At 40.4% G+C, this 17,703-nt stretch overlaps 1 protein-coding gene across 12 annotated transcripts in view; it reads left to right on the top strand.

Annotated features, from left to right (window-relative positions):
- Positions 1-17,703, top strand: part of GIT2 (GIT ArfGAP 2) — a 49,393-nt gene that overhangs the window by 14,250 nt on the left and 17,440 nt on the right. For 4 of the 12 annotated variants that reach the window (XM_082354465.1, XM_082354474.1, XM_082354470.1 and 1 more), the window contains exons 8-14: positions 4,933-4,978; positions 6,081-6,150; positions 9,444-9,516; positions 9,768-9,865; positions 10,803-10,914; positions 13,916-14,058; positions 16,088-16,237. In XM_082354465.1, the coding sequence (XP_082210591.1) occupies positions 4,933-4,978; positions 6,081-6,150; positions 9,444-9,516; positions 9,768-9,865; positions 10,803-10,914; positions 13,916-14,058; positions 16,088-16,237 (692 nt within the window). The remainder of the gene's footprint in view (positions 1-4,932; positions 4,979-6,080; positions 6,151-9,443; positions 9,517-9,767; positions 9,866-10,802; positions 10,915-13,915; positions 14,059-16,087; positions 16,238-17,703) is intronic. The other 8 variants (XM_082354471.1, XM_082354467.1, XM_082354466.1 and 5 more) reach the window with 6 other exon arrangements.

The following is a 17,703-nucleotide window of genomic DNA, read 5'->3' as shown; positions in this document are numbered from 1 at the left end:
TAGCAGGGATAGAGAGGGACACAACATGATAAAAGGGTCAACTCACTAAAAAAACATAACAATTCTAAATGGGTACACACCCAGCAATAGAGCTGCAAAATATAGGAAGCAAACTTTGATAGAACTGAAAGGAGAAAAGGTCAAATCCACAATTATTGTTGGAGACTCAACAGTCTTCATTTAGTTAATAGATAGAACTAGAGGTAGAAAATCAGCAAGGATATTGAACTGAAACCATCAACCAGCTGCATCTGGTTGACATTTATAGCATCCTCTACCTAACAACATCAGAACGTATGTTCCTTTCAAGTACGCAGTCAGACATTCCAAGATAGACCATATTCTGGGTCATAAAACAAACCTTAGCAAATCTAAAAGAATTAAAATCCTACAGAGTATATTCTCTGACTATAATGGAATTAAGCTAGAAATAAATAATCAAAATATAACTGGAAAATACCCAAATGCTTGGAAATTAAACAGCATACTTCTAAATAATCCATGGGTCTAAGAAGAAGTCTTAAGGGAAATTAGAAAATATTTTCAGATGAACAAAAATGAAAATACAGCAAATCAAAATGTGTGGGATGCAGCTAAAGCAAGGCTTACAGGAAATTTTATAGCATTAAATTATTATGTTAGAAAAGAAGAAGGGTCTCAAATCCTAATCTAAGCTTCCCAACCCTCAAGAAACTAGAAAAAGATGAGCAAAATAAACCCAAAGCAAGCAGAAGTTAAGAAATAATAAAGAGTAGAAATCAATGAAATTGAGAAAGGAAAACAGTAGAGAGAAATCAATGAAACCAAAAGCTTATTCTTTGTAGAGATTAATGAAATTGGTAAATGTCTAGACATACTGACAAAGAAAAAAGGAAAGAATACACATAGGAAGATATCACTAAAAACCCCACAGACATTAAAGGGTAATGCAAAATATTGTAAATAAATGTACATATAAATTGGACAACTTAGATAAAATGAACCAATTCTTTGAAAGCCACAAACTACCAACACCTATCCAAGAAGAAAGAGATAATGTAAATATATAATCCTACATTTTAAAGAGCTTGAATTTGTACTTAAAATTTACCAGGCACTGGTAAATACTGTGAACCAGCTGAAGTGGTATTGCCATACAGCAATACAATCAGTGTGGCTTATGACTCACATGGCTTGCTAGCTTTGCAGTTATAATTCTTAACAGATATTTTTAAGCGTTTGGAATTCACATTTCAAGTTTTGCACATAAAATGAGACTATCCTACCAAACATTCAAAGAAGAAATAACATCCGTTTTACGTGATATTTTTTAGAAAATAGGTACGGGGAACTTGAGGACATGGGGAGGGGGAAGGGTAAGCTGGGACGAAGTGAGAGAGAGAGAGGCATGGACATATATACACTACCAAATGTAAAATAGATAGCTACTGGGAAGCAGCCACATAGCACAGGGAGATCAGCTTGGTGCTTTGTGACCACCTAGAGGGGTGAGATAGGGAGGGTGGGAGGGAGACGCAAGAGGGAGATATGGGGATATATGTATATGTATAACTGATTCACTTTGTTATAAAGCAGAAACTAACACACTATTGTAAAGCAATTATACTCCAATAAAGATGTTAAAAAAAAAAAACAGTAAAAAAAAAGGGGGGGGCGGAAATGCTTCTCAAGTCATTTTATGAGGCCAGCATTACCCCGATACCAAACCCAGCAAAGATGGCACAAAAAAATAGCCCTCACTAACAGGGACACCAAAATTCTCAACAAAGTATAAGCAGATTGAATCCAACAATATGTAAAAAGGAGAACGTAACATACCAAGGGGGGTTTCCAGATATATGACTGATATTTGAAAATATTTGAAAATCCGTTAATGTGATTCATCACATTAACAGACTAAAAAAAGAAAACTATAATCTTACCTGTTGATGCAGAAAAAGCATTTAATAAAATTCAGCATCCCTTCACGATTAAAGAAAAAGAAAAACCTTAGCAAACTAGGAATAGAAGGGACTTCCTTAATCTGATAAAGAGTATCTATTGAAAAGCCACAGCTAACATCATCCATAATGATGAGAGATTGAATGCTTTTGCCTGAAAATCAGAAACAAGGCTAGGATGTCCACCGTCACCACTTCTATTCAACATTGCACTGGAAATCCTAACCAGTGCCATAAGGCAAGAAAAACAAACAAAAGGCACACTGATTAAAAAGGAAGAAATACAACTGCCTGTATTCATAATGAAATGATTTCCATATAGAAAATCCCAAGGAATCTATAATAAAGTTTCTAGAACTAATGAATGAGTTTAGCAAGGTTGCAGAATGCAAGATGAACAACCAAAAATCAATCATATTTCTGTAGACTAACAGTGGACAATTAGAACCTGAAACTAGAAAAATAATAACATTTATAATAGCTCCAAAGTAAATACTTAGGTATAAATCTAACAAAATATATGTGGACTCTATATGCTAAAAATTACAAAATGGTGATGAAGGAAATCAAGGAAAGCCTGAAAAAGGGTTTCTACTATGTTTATGGATTGAAATACTCAATATAGTTAACATGTCAATTCTCCACAAATTAATTTGTAAAATTAATGCAATTAAAGGATTTGCTTATTGACATGGACATCCTGGTTCTAAATTTTACATGGAAAAACAAAAGAACTAGAATAGCCAAGACAGTTTTGCAAAAGAACAGTAGTAACATGGGAGGAATCACACCACCCAATTTTAAGACTTGCTGTAAAGCTCTTCCGTACTCAAGACAGTGGTTATGGTGAAGAGGTGGACATACAGATCATTGAAACTGTATAGAGAATCCAGAAATAGACCCACACAAATACATTCAATTGACTTTTGACAAAAATTGCAAAGGCAATTCAGTGGAGGAAGGACAGTACAATATATGGTGTTGGAACAACTGAATATCCATGTGCAGAAAAATGAACTTCAACCTAAACCTCACACCTTGTATAAAAACTAACTGAGGGCTTCCCTGTTGGCGCAGTGGTTGAGAGTCTGCCTGCCAATGCAGGGGACACGGGTTCGAGCCCTGGTCTGGGAGGATCCCACATGCCGCGCAGCAACTGGGCCCGTGAGCCACGATTACTGAGCCTGCGCATCTGGAGCTTGTGCTTCGCAACAAGAGAGGCCGCGATGGTGAGAGGCCCGCGCACCACGATGAAGAGTGGCCCCCGCTTGCCACAACTAAAGAAAGCCCTGGCACAGAAACGAAGACCCAACGCAGCCATAAATAAATAAATAAATTAAAAAAAAAACAAAAACAAAAACTAAAACTAACTGAGGGGACTTCCTTGATGGTCCAGTGGTAAAGAATCCGCCTTCCAATGCAGGGGACGTGGGTTCAATCCCTGGTCAGGGAACTAGGTGCCTACATGCCACGGGCAGCTAAGCCCGCATGCCACAACTACTGAGCTCGCACGCCTCAACTAGAGAGCTCGCGTGCCTCAAACTACAGAGCCCACATGCTCTGGAACCTGCACGCCAGAACTACAGAGCCCACGTGCCCTGGAGCCTGTGCGCCACAACTAGAGAAGAGAAAACCCGCACGCCACAACTAGAGAGAAGCCCGCGTGCTGCAACAAAAGATCCCGCATGCCTTAACAAAGATCCTGCGTGCCGCAACTAAGACTCGATGCAGCCAATAAATAAATAAATAAATAAATAAATAAAATATTTTTTAAAAAACTAACTGAAAATGGATCATAGATCTAAATGTAAAACTTAAAACTTCTAGAAGAAAATATAGGAGAAAATCTTAGTGATCTTGGATTATATAAAGTACTTAAATGTAACACCAAAAGCACAATCCGTAGAAGAAAATATTGATAAGCTGGCCTTTGTCAAAATTTTAAGCTTTTGCTCTGCAAAAACTATAGTTAAGAAAATGAAAAGACAAGCCACAGACTGGGAGAAAATATTTGGAAATCACATATCCAACAAAGGACTTGGATCCAGAATATTTATACTTAAATACTTAAAACTTTACAGTAAGAAAAGAAACAACCCAATAAAATCTGGGCAAATATAATATACAAATGGCAGGCACATGAAGAGAGAAGTTCTTTAGCCATTAGGGAAATACAAATTAAAACCCAGTGAGATACCACTAAGTACCTATTAGAATGACTGAAATAAAACAAAACACAAAAAACCAACACAAGTGCTGGGGAAGGTGTGGAACAATGGTAACTCTCATACGTTGCAGTTAGAAAACAAAATGATAGAGCTACCCTGGAAAAAAGTCTAGCAGTTTCTTACCAAGTTAAACATGCATTTACCTATAACCCAGAAGTCCTAGGTATTTACGCAAGAGAAGTAAAGACTTACGTTTATACAAAAACCTGTATGTGAATGCTCATAGTGGCTTTACTCACTGGCACATGATCAGTGCCCTCCACAAGCTTGATTAGGACTCAGTCAGCATTGTAGGAGACAGAGCCCGTGCCTGGACCTGCCCAGACCACCTGGGCCAGCCCTGTTTTATGCTAATTGATTAATTTGAAGGTAAGCCACTGAAGCTCAAGGAAGCCCCACCATCCCACATGGGAGAGCAGATGGAAGCCTGCTCCAAGCTGCCTCAGCTCCCTAAATGTCCTTTCCATGGCTGAAGATCATTGGTTATACTGGGGACAAACAGCGTAAGGATTAGGGTGAGCATAGGCTTTCTGCTTAATGACGTTGGGCCCTTTGTACCAGAAGAAAATGAGGAAATGATCCTTGCTACTGGCCAGATTTTGGGAAGTTGTAGTCAATCTGGCAACTTCTGTTTCTCCCACATAGTTCGTAATTATGGGAAGATACTAATTGCAAAACATAAATTGAGAAAATAATGATGGTATTCCTTTACAGATCTTATCAATATTTATATGAACAAAACTTTGACTTGGTTTCTGTTTCAGATCACAAAAATGGACAGCACTTTATAATACCTCAAATGGCAGACAGGTAAGGCCATTGAAATAACAATCAATATTATCTGTCACTAGTATTTCCTTGGTTTTATAGTGTTTAAGTGTATTATATTTTGTGTTTAACAAAGCCCATACATTTTTCTCTTTTATGGCTATGCAATTTGGAAATAAGATGGCTGTAAGTAAACCACCATATAAAACTTAAGTTTGAAAAAGCACAAGTAAGAAATTTGCTAATAAAATTGGAGTTAGAGATACTGTCACAGTTTTAGCTAGTTGTGACAGTATATTGTGTCTCTGGATATATCACAGAATATTTCTGTGTTATAAGAGAGTGTAGCCTTTGTCTATGACAGGGATCAGCAAATTTTGTTGTTGTTAAGGGCTAGATAGTAAATATTTTAGGCTTTTTGGGCCATACAGCCTTTGCCACAACTACTCAACTCTACCAGTTGTAAATGAAAGCATCCATGGACAGTATGTAAATGAAGGGCATGTCTGTTCCAATAAAATTTTATTTCTGGATACTAAAATTCGAATTTCATATAATTTTCACATATTATGAAGTATCATTTGTTGGGGTTTTTTTTCCATCCACTTAAAAATGTAAAAACTATGCTTAGCTCATAGGCCGAACAAAAAGTGGGTTATAATCTGTTGCCCCTGGTCTATAAGGTCAGATGAGTTCATGGCTGCAGAAATGAACTTTAAACCCTTATTTAGCCAATAAACTTTGCATAAATACTGTCAAGAGTTTATGAAATGGTTAATTGCTATTCCATATGTAATCTTGCCATTCTGTTTTTTAACATTCTGCCCTTTTTGTATTTTCCTCTGCATGCTTTTTTTAATACTTTAAAAATTATGACTTCTCACATAAAGGGCCTGGGGACTAACCTGGCAATAATTTTGCCTTTTGGTTAGTAGGTGATTATTTTTCTGTTTACCACTTTGCATGATTATGGTATTTCTAGGAGATACTTTCACTAAGTTCTGTTCAGTTTCCTCACTGACGATTGGGCTGTAGAATTTTGGCCTCTGACCTTGTCCATGAACTGTAATTAATATCTTAATCCCTTGGCTATCTTAATCTTCTACAGAGCTCATGAAAATGGTTTTATTTATTTGCTTATTAGTTTTGTACACTTTCTTAGCAGCCTGGATTTGTCTGAATTGGCAAAAGCTGCTAAGAAGAAACTTCAGTCTGTGAGTATCTCTCTTTCCTAGTGAACTCCAGTATGGAAAACCATGTGTCCCGCTAATACCTGTTCTTAGCCCATTACCTAGTACATCAAATGACTTTGTTTCGTGCTCTCAGATGTTAAATCAGAAGCACCATCGAGTATGTAGCAAGGAAGAATGAAAGTACTAGTAAGTTTAGTATATCCAGTTTATTGGCTTGGCTTCAAATAATGGCATTTTTCTCTGTCATTTTAAAAGCGAAGACTGTGCCTTTGACATTAGGAAGTTGTTTCTCCCCGTAAGAGTTCCCTAGTTTCTCTCAATGTACATGAATAAGTGGGACACCCTTCTTGGGATTACTTCCTGTAGCCTCATAGGATGCTGGAGAATGATAAGAGCTGAAGCTGGAATGGTGAGTACTGCAGATTGACTCGCTGCTATTTGGGATCCAGCCACCCCTAACTGTCATGCGTGTCCCACGCCATTCATCAGTTTTGTAAATGTAGGCTTTTAGCTGCTGGTTCTGCCTCAGCTGTGTGCTCAGAGTTTGCCCGGTTCTGCAGGTCACAAGCTCACTTTAGTATCTGTGTTCCTCTTCAGCCTGGCCATTTCAGCCTTAGTCAGGACCCCGAGAAATCTACTCCTCTGGGAACAATTTCTCTCTGTTTAGTCCCCACAAATGAAGCCTCGCCCGGTGCTTCCCCAGCCATTCTAACCACCAGATTACCCGCCTCAGCTGTTCTCATTGCTCTCAAGATCAGAACCAAGGTTCTTAACTTCTTTTCGTAGCCTTTATGGGAGTCATCCCACTCTCACCCTTCAGTTCTTGCCCTGCTTCCCATCTGGTTCCCACTGTGTGGGTGTGGGTGTGGGTAGGTGCGTGCGTTTAAATATTTCTTTAAGGGTTAGCACCGTCGGAGGCCACCTTCAAGTCCTCTGTCAGGAATCCTCTTTTGCCTGCTGTGCTTTCCCAGCTACCCTCCCTTTCATCATTCGAGTAGCTGAAATCTGACCCCCTTCACAGTGTAGGTAGGAGTTTTCCCAAAGCCTAACTCTGAACTTGCAACTCCCCTAATTTATGTCTTACTCTTCATTCCCCTTTTCATAGAAGACTCTTTACTAGAATTTAATATAATATTAAGTACTAAATATTACATAAAATGAATTTCTCATTACTAGCATTTAACTGTAATATGAAATAAATGTATTTTATGCAATTTGGTGTCTCTGTGTTCTCTATCTGCAGTTTTGTGTGTATGTGTTTTTATTGACTTTCTTAAATTAAGGAGGTCATATAGTAAGATGATTAGGATGATAAGCTTTGGAGTCAGCATTGAATATTCTGTGATTTCCTTTTAATTACTTAACAGTATGTAAGCCAATTTTTATTGTAAATAATTCAAACATGGATAAAATCCAAGCTCCCGTTGACTATCCTATTCTACGTTTGCTAGGCTGAAAGCTGGGGTTATGTCTGTAATATCTCTAGCGTGTGGCAGGCGCTAGATAAACATCTGGGACAAAGTTGAGTATAGCTCTCAAGAACTTGGGCTCTGGGTCAGACTGGTCAGGTGTGGATCTCGGCTCTGACGAGCTCCCTCACCTCTCTGTTGTACCTCGGTGTCCTCTCCTAGAAAGGGAGGTCGTGATCCAGCAGAGGCAGCAAGTCAGAGCTGCCCAGTGAGTGTGAGCTGCCCCCACCCTGTGGTCTCCGCCTCCTATCAGTGCCAATTCAGTGTTTATCCTACAATATCTCCCTCTCTCCCTCCCTCCCTCTTTCCTTCCCCCCTCCCTAGTGAAAAGCTAGGAGAAATATAAGACCACTAATGTATTCCTTGAATTAGTAAATATTAACATTTTAAGAGAAACTTGCATCCCAGGTCCATCACTTCTTGGCTTTGTGACTTTAGGTAAGCTACTTCTGTGCCTTGGTATCCTTCTCTGTAAAGTGGTATAATAGTAGTTCCTGTCTTCAGAGAGGTGTTGTATTTACAATGATGATGGTATTAGCAAGGTGCCTGGGATGTAAGCCCGCAACAGTGTTGCTACTGTAGTTATTGTTAGTAATAATGACATTAGCTTGTAGCCCCTTAGAGGAAACAGATTGGGTGTTTATGGTACAAGTTCAGTTTCCCAGTCCTTCATCACCTTATCCAGCAAAAGGCTCTCAGAGTTTATTTTTAAATATAAATGTAGTGTAACCACACTAGATAAAATTTGGAAAATAGAGAAGGGGAATCATCCTCGTTTACTATATTCTTAATGGGTTCACGCTCCATATTTTGGTATATTTTTTCTAATTCTTGTTTCAGATGCCTACCTTTTTTTTTTTTTTAACTGAGGCGTAATTATAGAAGTTTATATCCTGCTTTTGTCACCTAACAATGTATTGTACCCATTTTAACGAGTTGAATGAGGTGTGTGCAGCCAGCTTTAAATTCTGCATGAAGTACCTTCTGGTCAGTGTGTGAATGGATATTTACTGGGTCCGATCTTGGTGCCAGGTATTGTGTGGGGATGTAGGGAACAGGAGAGAATGGAACAAAGTCAGCATCTTCCCTCACAGAGTGGGGAAGCAGTCAACTCAGAAGTAACAGCCACCGAGCGGCAGGGTTTCATGAGGCAAAAAGTGCAGAAAGAGCTGGAGCCAGCCTGCTAGGGGCTTAGCCTCCTCTGGGTTGAGGAAGAGCCGGTTGTTGCCGGGAGGGCACCCCAGTCTGTGGGGACTGTTTTGTTGGGACACTGCACAGTGTACTGATTAGACGGGCTGTCCTTGGTAGGGGATGCTCAGGTAGTTTTTTGGGGGTTTGGGGGACCCCTACTGAGGAAGACAGCAGAGAGACTTAACCGAGGTCTGGGTGGTATTTTCCTTCAGTGGCACGTTTTATCCTCTCGAAATGGTGTGTTTTGGCTTCTTTATCCTACCAAGGGTTTCAGATTCCCTATACTGGGGGCAGAGCGGGTACTGGCAAACATTCTCAAAAGAGCAGAAGAGACTTTAAAAAGGTGATGTCACACGAAGAGCGGAGAACTGGACCCTGCCTTTGAGATACGCGCTTTAGATGCCTCTTGCTTCCCTTACGGCACAGCCCTATCTGCATATCAGGAGGGAGGCTGCTGTGGGTGGCAGGTGTTTCTAGAGGATCTGTACTATTTTGGAAATGTTACTGTCTGTTTAATAATGGTGGGCATTTACTAAGTAAGCACTGGCTTTGGATAAGACGTTGGAGGTAGAAGGGTGAATAAGTCGCAGTCCCCACTCATTCTGCTAGTGTTAATCCTTGTCCCTTGTGTTCCTGATATTTTTTTACTTTCAGCTAAGTAATCATTTGTTTGAAGAACTTGCCATGGATGTGTACGATGAAGTTGACAGGCGAGAGACTGATGCAGGTGACTTAACATGTGGCTTTATCTGCTAAGCTTCTGTTATCAGTAGGCAGCAACAAGCTGCCAGCCTCAGTGTTTTTACTTGCCCAATTTCTACTGTCCTGATAACACGTGTGTCAACATTGACTCTTGTGTATGCTGGCTTCAGAGTGTGCTGCCCCTAGTCTACCTAGTAACGCGAGAGCCGCGGCTCTTAGAGGAGCAGTGGCGCCCGTGGTGATGAGATTCTATCTCTGGCTCTTTCCTCTGGCTAGTCTGGCTTGCCACGCAAAATCACAGCACCCTGGTGACCGAGACAACCGTCGTCCCCTTCCTTCCGGTCAATCCCGAGTACTCATCGACACGGAACCAGGCAAGTGGCCGAGTCCAAAAACTCACTAGTAGTAAGTTCACTGCTGATGGCACGGGTTCAATCCCTGGTTGGGGAACTAAGATCCCACAAGTGCAAGGGCAAAAAAAAAAAAGAAAGAATAAATGGCTTTCAAATGTGAAGAAATGCTTAATCTCATTAGTAATCAAAGAAAGCAACCTGAAGGCATTAATGAAAGTTTTATCAATCAAATTAATAAAGTATCAATACATAATAAAGGATACTCCAGACTGGTAAGGATGTGGCAAGATGGGCTTTCTCATGCTACAGATAAGAGTTTAAATTGCTGCAGACCTCAGAAAAGCAATCTGTTAACCGCTTTCAGAGGCCTCAAAATTAATTGCATCCTTCCACACAGGAATTCCTCATTTGGGAATATGTTCTAATAAAATAAAAATACAAAGCTTTATGCACATTTTCATCGAAGCACTGTATGTAATAACAGAGCACTGAAAAAAGCCTAACCATCCATCAAGAGCAGTGAAGCTGAGTAAATTATGAAGCTCTTTTCATTTTTATTGATTATTGGTTATATATAATGATAGAGTCCCAGCCTCTAGACTATAACTTTATGTTGAAATTTTAAAATTTGTCCCTTCAAATTAATTTTTGATTAGTAGGCCTACTTCAAAACTGAATTGATATTAGAAAGAAAGCATTAAGAGAACCATTTTGTTTCGGTTCACAAAAATAGATATGCATTGTGAGAACTTAAATGTTATATTGTTCTATTATGTAAATGGTTTTAAACTGTTCACAAGGAAAATGTTAAATTTGATTCAGTTATGGCTGTGATTGATGATACTTTGAGCATGCTGGAAGGTCTTTGCCAAAGTCTAACAGTAGTCTGACTAGTTTTATGTGAATATGTGTGTATTTTTACATCTGGGAATATTTCAAATTATTTTCTCACCCTCAGGGCAGACAGAAACTAGCTCGGTTTAACGCCCATGAGTTTGCCACTCTGGTTATCGACATTCTCAGTGATGCCAAGAGGAGACAGCAAGGCAGTCCTCTCTCTAGTTCAAAAGGTAACTGTTTCAGACCTCTAAATGTTTGCTTCTTTGGCCTTAAAACTTCACACAAGTGTTAAAGTTATAAAAATAATTAAAGCAATCATTGACACCACAGCTTAGTTAAAGCCCTGTAAGTTTTATTGGTACTATGTTGTGACGACAAGTTTCTCTCTTTGAGTCCTGGTGAATTATAAATATTTCAGCGTTATTAACTGTGATTCAGATTTATCTTATATATGATTTTTTACCTCTTGGGACCTGTCTTCCCTAAAAAATTGCATTCTGAAATTAACTCAAAAGTCTGACTTAGATCTTGTTAAAGGACATGAGAAACTAAACCCTCTTGATTGAAATTCCAGCTCAACTGCTGTGGTTTACCTACAAGACCGAGTTCTCCATAATTAGAATTTGTCGCTATAAACTTTAGATGTCTACAGCAAGAATTATTGTGGTTTAAAATTGTGAAGAGAGCACCAAGCACCTATTTCCGAGGTGCCCTTTGAGTCTTGTTCAGTAGCTCAGGGTCCTGTCTCCATGCTTGGGAACATACTTCCTCCCCAGCCCTGATGCTGTATTTTTGTTGTTTTTTTTCTAATTGTAGAAATAATACATTTTTAAATTGCAAAACATGTAAACAGGAAAAATACATACCATAAAGATCCAGTTTTCAGTCACCATCGCCTTTCCCAGAGATAGTAATCGTTAACTGACAGCGATTTGGTCTTCTTGATTTTACTTATTCAACCAGACATAAACAAGTTCTAAGAAACGTTATTAAATTTTGGTGAAGGTGCAGTGATAAGGGTCCTTTAAAGTCTCAAAATGTACAAATTCTTTGATTTGGTGGTTCCATTTCTAGGTGTTAATTGAGAGGAAATAGAGATGTTACATGTATGTTATATATAGCACTGGAAACATTAGAAACAAGCAATAATAGAGCAATTATTACTTACATATTTGAATAGTGCACACTTTTTTTCAGAGACTATGTAATGACATAAAGTAATAAATTAATTTTTTTTAAAGCTTTAGTGTAATCCAAATTTTGTAAGGAAAACATTTATATATATACATATGTACAAGTGAATATATCACATGTAAATATAAACATACCATTAATCCCCGTTACTCACGGATCTCATATTTGCCAATTCACCTATTCATTAAAATTTGTTACCTCAAAATCATACTGACAGCACATTGATGGTAATTTGTGGATGTATGCAACATGCTGAAAAATTTGAGTCACCCAAAATGCACGTTCCCAGCTGAGATTGAACAAGGCCATGCTCTGCCTTATTTCAACTCTTGTACTCGAAACAGGTGTCCTTTTTGAGATTTATTTAGTGCCACAGTTTTCACATTTTTATGCTTTTTGTTGGTGATTTCACTATTTGAAGTGGTCCCCAAGTAGAGTGCTGAAGAGCTGTGTAGGATTCCTAAACGCAAGAAGGTCGTGTTGTGCCGTGTGGAGAAAATACATGTGTTAGACTAGCTTCGTTCAGGCGTGAGTTATAGTGCTGTTAACCATGAGTTCAGTGTTAATGGATCAACAACATATATTAACGATGTCTTTAAACAGAATCGCATGTAAAACAAGGTTATATATTTATCAGTTGACAAAAATGTGATCAGAGGTTTGCAGGAACCTAACCCTGTGTTTCCAGTCAGAACAATGGTTTGATATTTGCTAATTTGTCTTCACAGCAACTTTATAGACTGTAACTGCTACAAATAATGAAATTGACTGTATATATGTGTATATGCTTAGGAAAAAGACTGGAAGGAAATAGAACAACACGTATCAATAGCTATGAATGATTACTCTATCATTAGTTTCAATTTTTCTATATTGAATCTTTATCACTTCTATAATCTGATGGCATGTATATGTATATATTTTTTAAAATTTATTTATTTTATTTATTTATTTTTGGCTGTGCTGGGTCTTCGTTGCTGCGCACAGTCTTTCTCTGGTTGCAGCAAGCGGGGGCCGCTCTTCGTTGCAGTGCGCGTCTTCTCATTGCGGTGGCTTCTCTTGTTGTGGAGCACGGGCTCTAGGCGCGCGGGCTCAGTAGTTGTGGCACGTGGGCTTCAGTAGTTGTGGCTCACGGGATCTAGAGCACAGGCTCAGTAGTCGTGGTGCACGGGCTTAGTTGCTCCGAGGCTTGGGGGATCTTCCTGGACCAGGGCTCAAACCCGTGTCCCCTGCATTGGCAGGCGGTTTCTTAACCACTGTGCCACCAGGGAAGCCCCGGCATGTATATTTTAAATATTAATTTAAAAAATTAAAATTCCTTTTAAGTAAACATAATTTATCACCAAGATATTATCCATCAAAATATCCAGAAACAATATTGGAAATTAGAGGTTTGCTTGAGTTGCCTGAAAGAAAGTGGAGAGACTTGGATAATTTGTGAAATCTTTCATTCAAAATGTGTTGGAGCCCATGGAGTCATCCCTGCTTCCCGATAGACCATACCTTCCTGGTGTGCACGTGTGTGTCCAATGGGTCATTCTCCTCTTTCTCTCTCTCTCACTGGCATTCAGCTAATGAAAGGCCGATGTGCCTACTCTTTGATCACCTAGTTTCTAGGCTCCACTTTAACAATTTCCTTTCTGTTTTGACTTGACATTACCTTGTAAACAAGGTACAGTTATAACTGAATTGCAGTTAATCTTACATTAGTTACAGCTTTATTTTCATGATTTCGAGCTACACCCTGTTTCCTTGAATGATTACAAATTTGGGAACCTGTCCCCTTATCTGAGCAGCTTTTTCCTAAACCGTCTAATTAATTTGCCCACATTTGGCAGGTCGCTCAGAGGGATGCTTACATCTGTCTCTGCAGTTTTTAGTAGACTCTCTGTCCAGTTGATAACTTGCTCTGTTGCTTTTTGGTGTGAATATAACCTTGCTATTTCTGTCATTTTCTTCCAGTCTTTTAAGTGGCTAGTTTTTTAGGAAAAAAAGTTTTTGCAAGCCTGAAGTAAAGTTTTTTGCTTCTATTGATAGACAATGTGGAGCTCATACTGAAAACAATCAATAACCAGCACAGTGGTGAGAGTCAGGACAATGACCAGCCGGACTATGACAGTGTGGCGTCAGATGAAGACACGGATCTGGAAGCCACTGTGAGCAAGGCGCACAGGCAGAAGGTGAGGTGGCACACTGCACACAGAAAGAGACTGTGTTTTCTTTTCAGATCTTTCCCCCTGAAAATTTGCCTGCTTTGTAAATCACTTGAGGGCTAGGCTTGTGAAAAGTGCTCTGGAAGTAGAGTCGGGTTTTCTGCTAGCTTGGGCCAAGCAAAGGTCAATGAGGTAAATAGTTTTAAAATAGGGGGTCTGTGGTCCCTGAGTCAGTTGTTGACTCACAGCCCTTCTGCAGTTTTGACTTTATAAAACCTGTGAGGAAGGACTGGTGGGTTTTATTCTTTCAACAAATGTTTACTTTTGTTGGATAGTTATCCAGACTTCCCTGGATAATATTCTCCTGAGTGAGGCCTAGTCCCTTTCCTCTACGAGGCCGTCACCACCCAGGAGGAGAGAGGACTGCAGTACAAGGGTCATAAACACGGACACAAGCGGGGGGTGGGGTGGTCAACGGAGACACAATTTGTCACTGAGGAGGAGTATCAGGGGAGGCTTTAATGTGTGTCTTGAAGAATGCCTGGGATGTGGGCGTGTGGAGAGGCTGGGGAGGGTGGGCTAGACAGAGAAGAAGTGAGACAGCGGCGTCGGGGGGGAAATCTGGTCACGTGTAGAGTCAGCCTGAAAGGAGTGGGAGTCAGAGCTGCAGCAGAGGGCAGGGGTCACACCATATGCAGGAGCATGACACCAGACCAAAGAGCCTGGACCTTGGCCAACAGTGCAGAGCCCAGGCAGCTTTTAGGCAGGGCAGGAGGGCGATGTCAGCCATGTTGGGTCCTCTGTTTTGGGAGGACTGTTCCGGTGGACCAGGGAGTGGAGGAAGGGACCCCAAGTAGGAGGTGCTGACGAGGTCCAAACAAGAGGTGACACAGGTTCACCTCAGGGCCTCGGCTGGGAGGGTCTGGATGGAAGAACAGTTACTGTAGCAAAGTGTGAGCCCGAGGACAGGGCAGCGGGGGCCTGGCTGGTCCACCCACTGCTGAGTCTCCCAGACCTGGCCCACAGAGGAGCCCAGCAAACATTTGAGAATGGATGAACAGGAGGAAGATAAAAAAGGCAGGGCTTGGCAATAAGTTGGATGTTTGAAGTGGGAAGGTAGACTTACTGGAGTTGTGTCCAGAGTTTTCCAGCTTACACAGCTGTGAGAATCAGTGGTGCCACTGGCAGATGCAGGGAATGTGGAGGGGATGGCAGGAGTCACCTCTTGCATCTGAAACATCTCTGCCCGGTCTCCACAGAAGCGCTGGGTTCACTCGAGTGAAAGCCGGGTCATGACAGGACCCTACACGACGGGGTCCCTAGACTGGCCGGCCTCCTCCTCCTCTCCGCCTTGCACACCCATTCCCTCCAGCTGAGCCCTGCCGCTGGCTGTAACACCCTTCCTCCAGACAGCCATCTGACTAATGACCTCCCCTCCTGCAGGCTGTTGCTCATGTCCCACCTACCCACCTGTCAGGTTAAAATGCACCCACCTTCACCCCAACTTCAGCTCCCCAGCCCCTCACTCTGATCCATTCTATTTATTTTCCATAGCACTTATCACCTTTCACTGTACTATATAGTTATTTATTTTTATTTTTTCCTTCTCTCACTCTGTTGGGATGTAAACACCATGGAAGCAGGAATCTTTGTCTATTTTCTTTTCTTATGTATCCCAAGCCCCTAGAACACTGCCTGATGCTTAGTAAAAAAGCATCAGAAAAGTTGGAATGAGTGAATTAATGAAATAATGAATGAAAAAAGAAAAATGAATGAGCAAGAGAAAGGCAGACAAGACAGATGTGCATAGTCATTGTCAGAATAGATTTGTAGCCCCACTGTCTGATCTATTAGAAAATACTGACTTAAAAATTTTTCAAATACTTCAGTAGCCCTACCTTTATGTTTTATTTTTGCATTACGTTTAGAAGCCTTGATTTGGTTTGATTAACTTTGCGATCCAGCTGGCGTGGTCAGAATTTGAAATTCTTTAGCAGTTAGTTTTGAATGTTATCATCGTCTCAGATTGTGAACATTTTCCCCAATTTATTTTTAGAGCCTAGATTCAGATTTATCAGATGGACCAGTCACTGTGCAGGAATTTATGGAGGTCAAAAACGCTCTAGTGGCTTCTGAGGCCAAGATACAACAGCTAATGAAGGTGAATAACAACTTGAGTGACGAGCTGAGAATTATGCAGAAAAAGGTAACATGTCAATAAATGCCAGGATGGTTGCTCTTTAACCCCATAGTATAAGGAAGAATCCCAGGCATGATATCAGCTTGTGGTCAGAGGGAAGAAACACAGATCTAAAAATCTTTGGGCCAAGCTGTCTTTTTGGAAGCAGTATGTATTTTGGATATTTTAAATGAAGTAACTTAGATTAGAAATAAATCCAGTGTAAGTTTCCCAGGTAGGAAAACATTACAGCCTATTAAATGTTTGTGTCAGTTGTAGAAACCCTTGCACTATCCTGTGCTTCCTGGGAAGCTAGACACCACTCCATGGATGTGATTCTTCCTATTTATTGCTTGTTCTAAAGAATAATCACACCATGAAGACAGGGCAGACGGAAGCCCAGGACAGGTGTATGTGTTTATCCACATTCCAAACCCCACACCACACAAGGGGTACTGTCCCTGTTCACTCTAGTCTAAGATATTACCCACCCCTGCCCTGGCAGCCCAGTCCCACAGCCCCGCTTTTTTTTCACCAGTAATTACCACTAATTTATGATGTCCTCAGAGCCACAGAATAGGTACTTAATAAATGTAAGAAAACATTGCGTTTGCACCAGTGAGAACTGTACGCTGGTAAGAAACAATCCCATTTGATGGGCATTTCCTTGTTTGCCTCCTTTTGAGAGAGTTAGAAATATATATATTAATCTCTATCTCTAAAAAAAGTATGGCTAATAGTAGCAAGGAATATGCTTCAGAGGGGATTACGTATATAACTTTTTATAAGAATGCTAAGAAAAAGAAGTGGAAAGATTCTAAATTCTGCCCAAGACTTTGTGGGTACTGCTCCCATCATTCAGTGCTCTACAAAATGAGATTCTGTACACTTCCTTAAACAGAAACAAAACAAAGTATATATCTGTGTCTTCCTACTATCATTTGAACAGTGATGCTTCAGAATCTTTATCAAGAACAGAGGACATGGTGCACCTCATTTGTGGCTGGGCCCTTTTCAGTGGTGCTTCCTAAAGGAAGGCTGAAGATCTAAGAAGAGGTCCGTGCCCCTCTGCTTGTCAGGGAAGAACACCGCAGTGCACCCGCGCCTGCGGCTTGGTCCAGAATTCTTTTGAGTTCTAGATCATTTTTGGAGACGTTTTGAGATAGATGGCCTCAATACCTGTAATAGAAGGGGACAGGAATGCCTGAAGATCAATCAGATTTTAATCAAACGCTGGTTCTGTGCCGCCCTGGCCCTATCACCGGCTGGTGTGCAGCCATGAACAAGACAGACAAAGTGCCCTTTTGCCATAGCATACAGGGCTTGCACTTCTTCTGTCTTTTCTGAAATGTCTTTTGTTTAATGAATTACAGTTTGTCTCATTAATTGAACTAATGCATTTTTTTGAGGCGACTTTTTCTGAAACATGCTGACTTTGCCACTGCAAATCAGTCTGCTAAGCATCACCATTTTTGTTCTTATTAGTCTCCTGT

Source organism: Balaenoptera borealis, assembly GCF_965194805.1.
Source record: "Balaenoptera borealis genome assembly, chromosome: 14".
NCBI lineage: Eukaryota > Metazoa > Chordata > Mammalia > Artiodactyla > Balaenopteridae > Balaenoptera > Balaenoptera borealis.
Note: the sequence above shows the minus strand (reverse complement) of the source record. Positions and strands in the feature narration are given on the sequence as shown.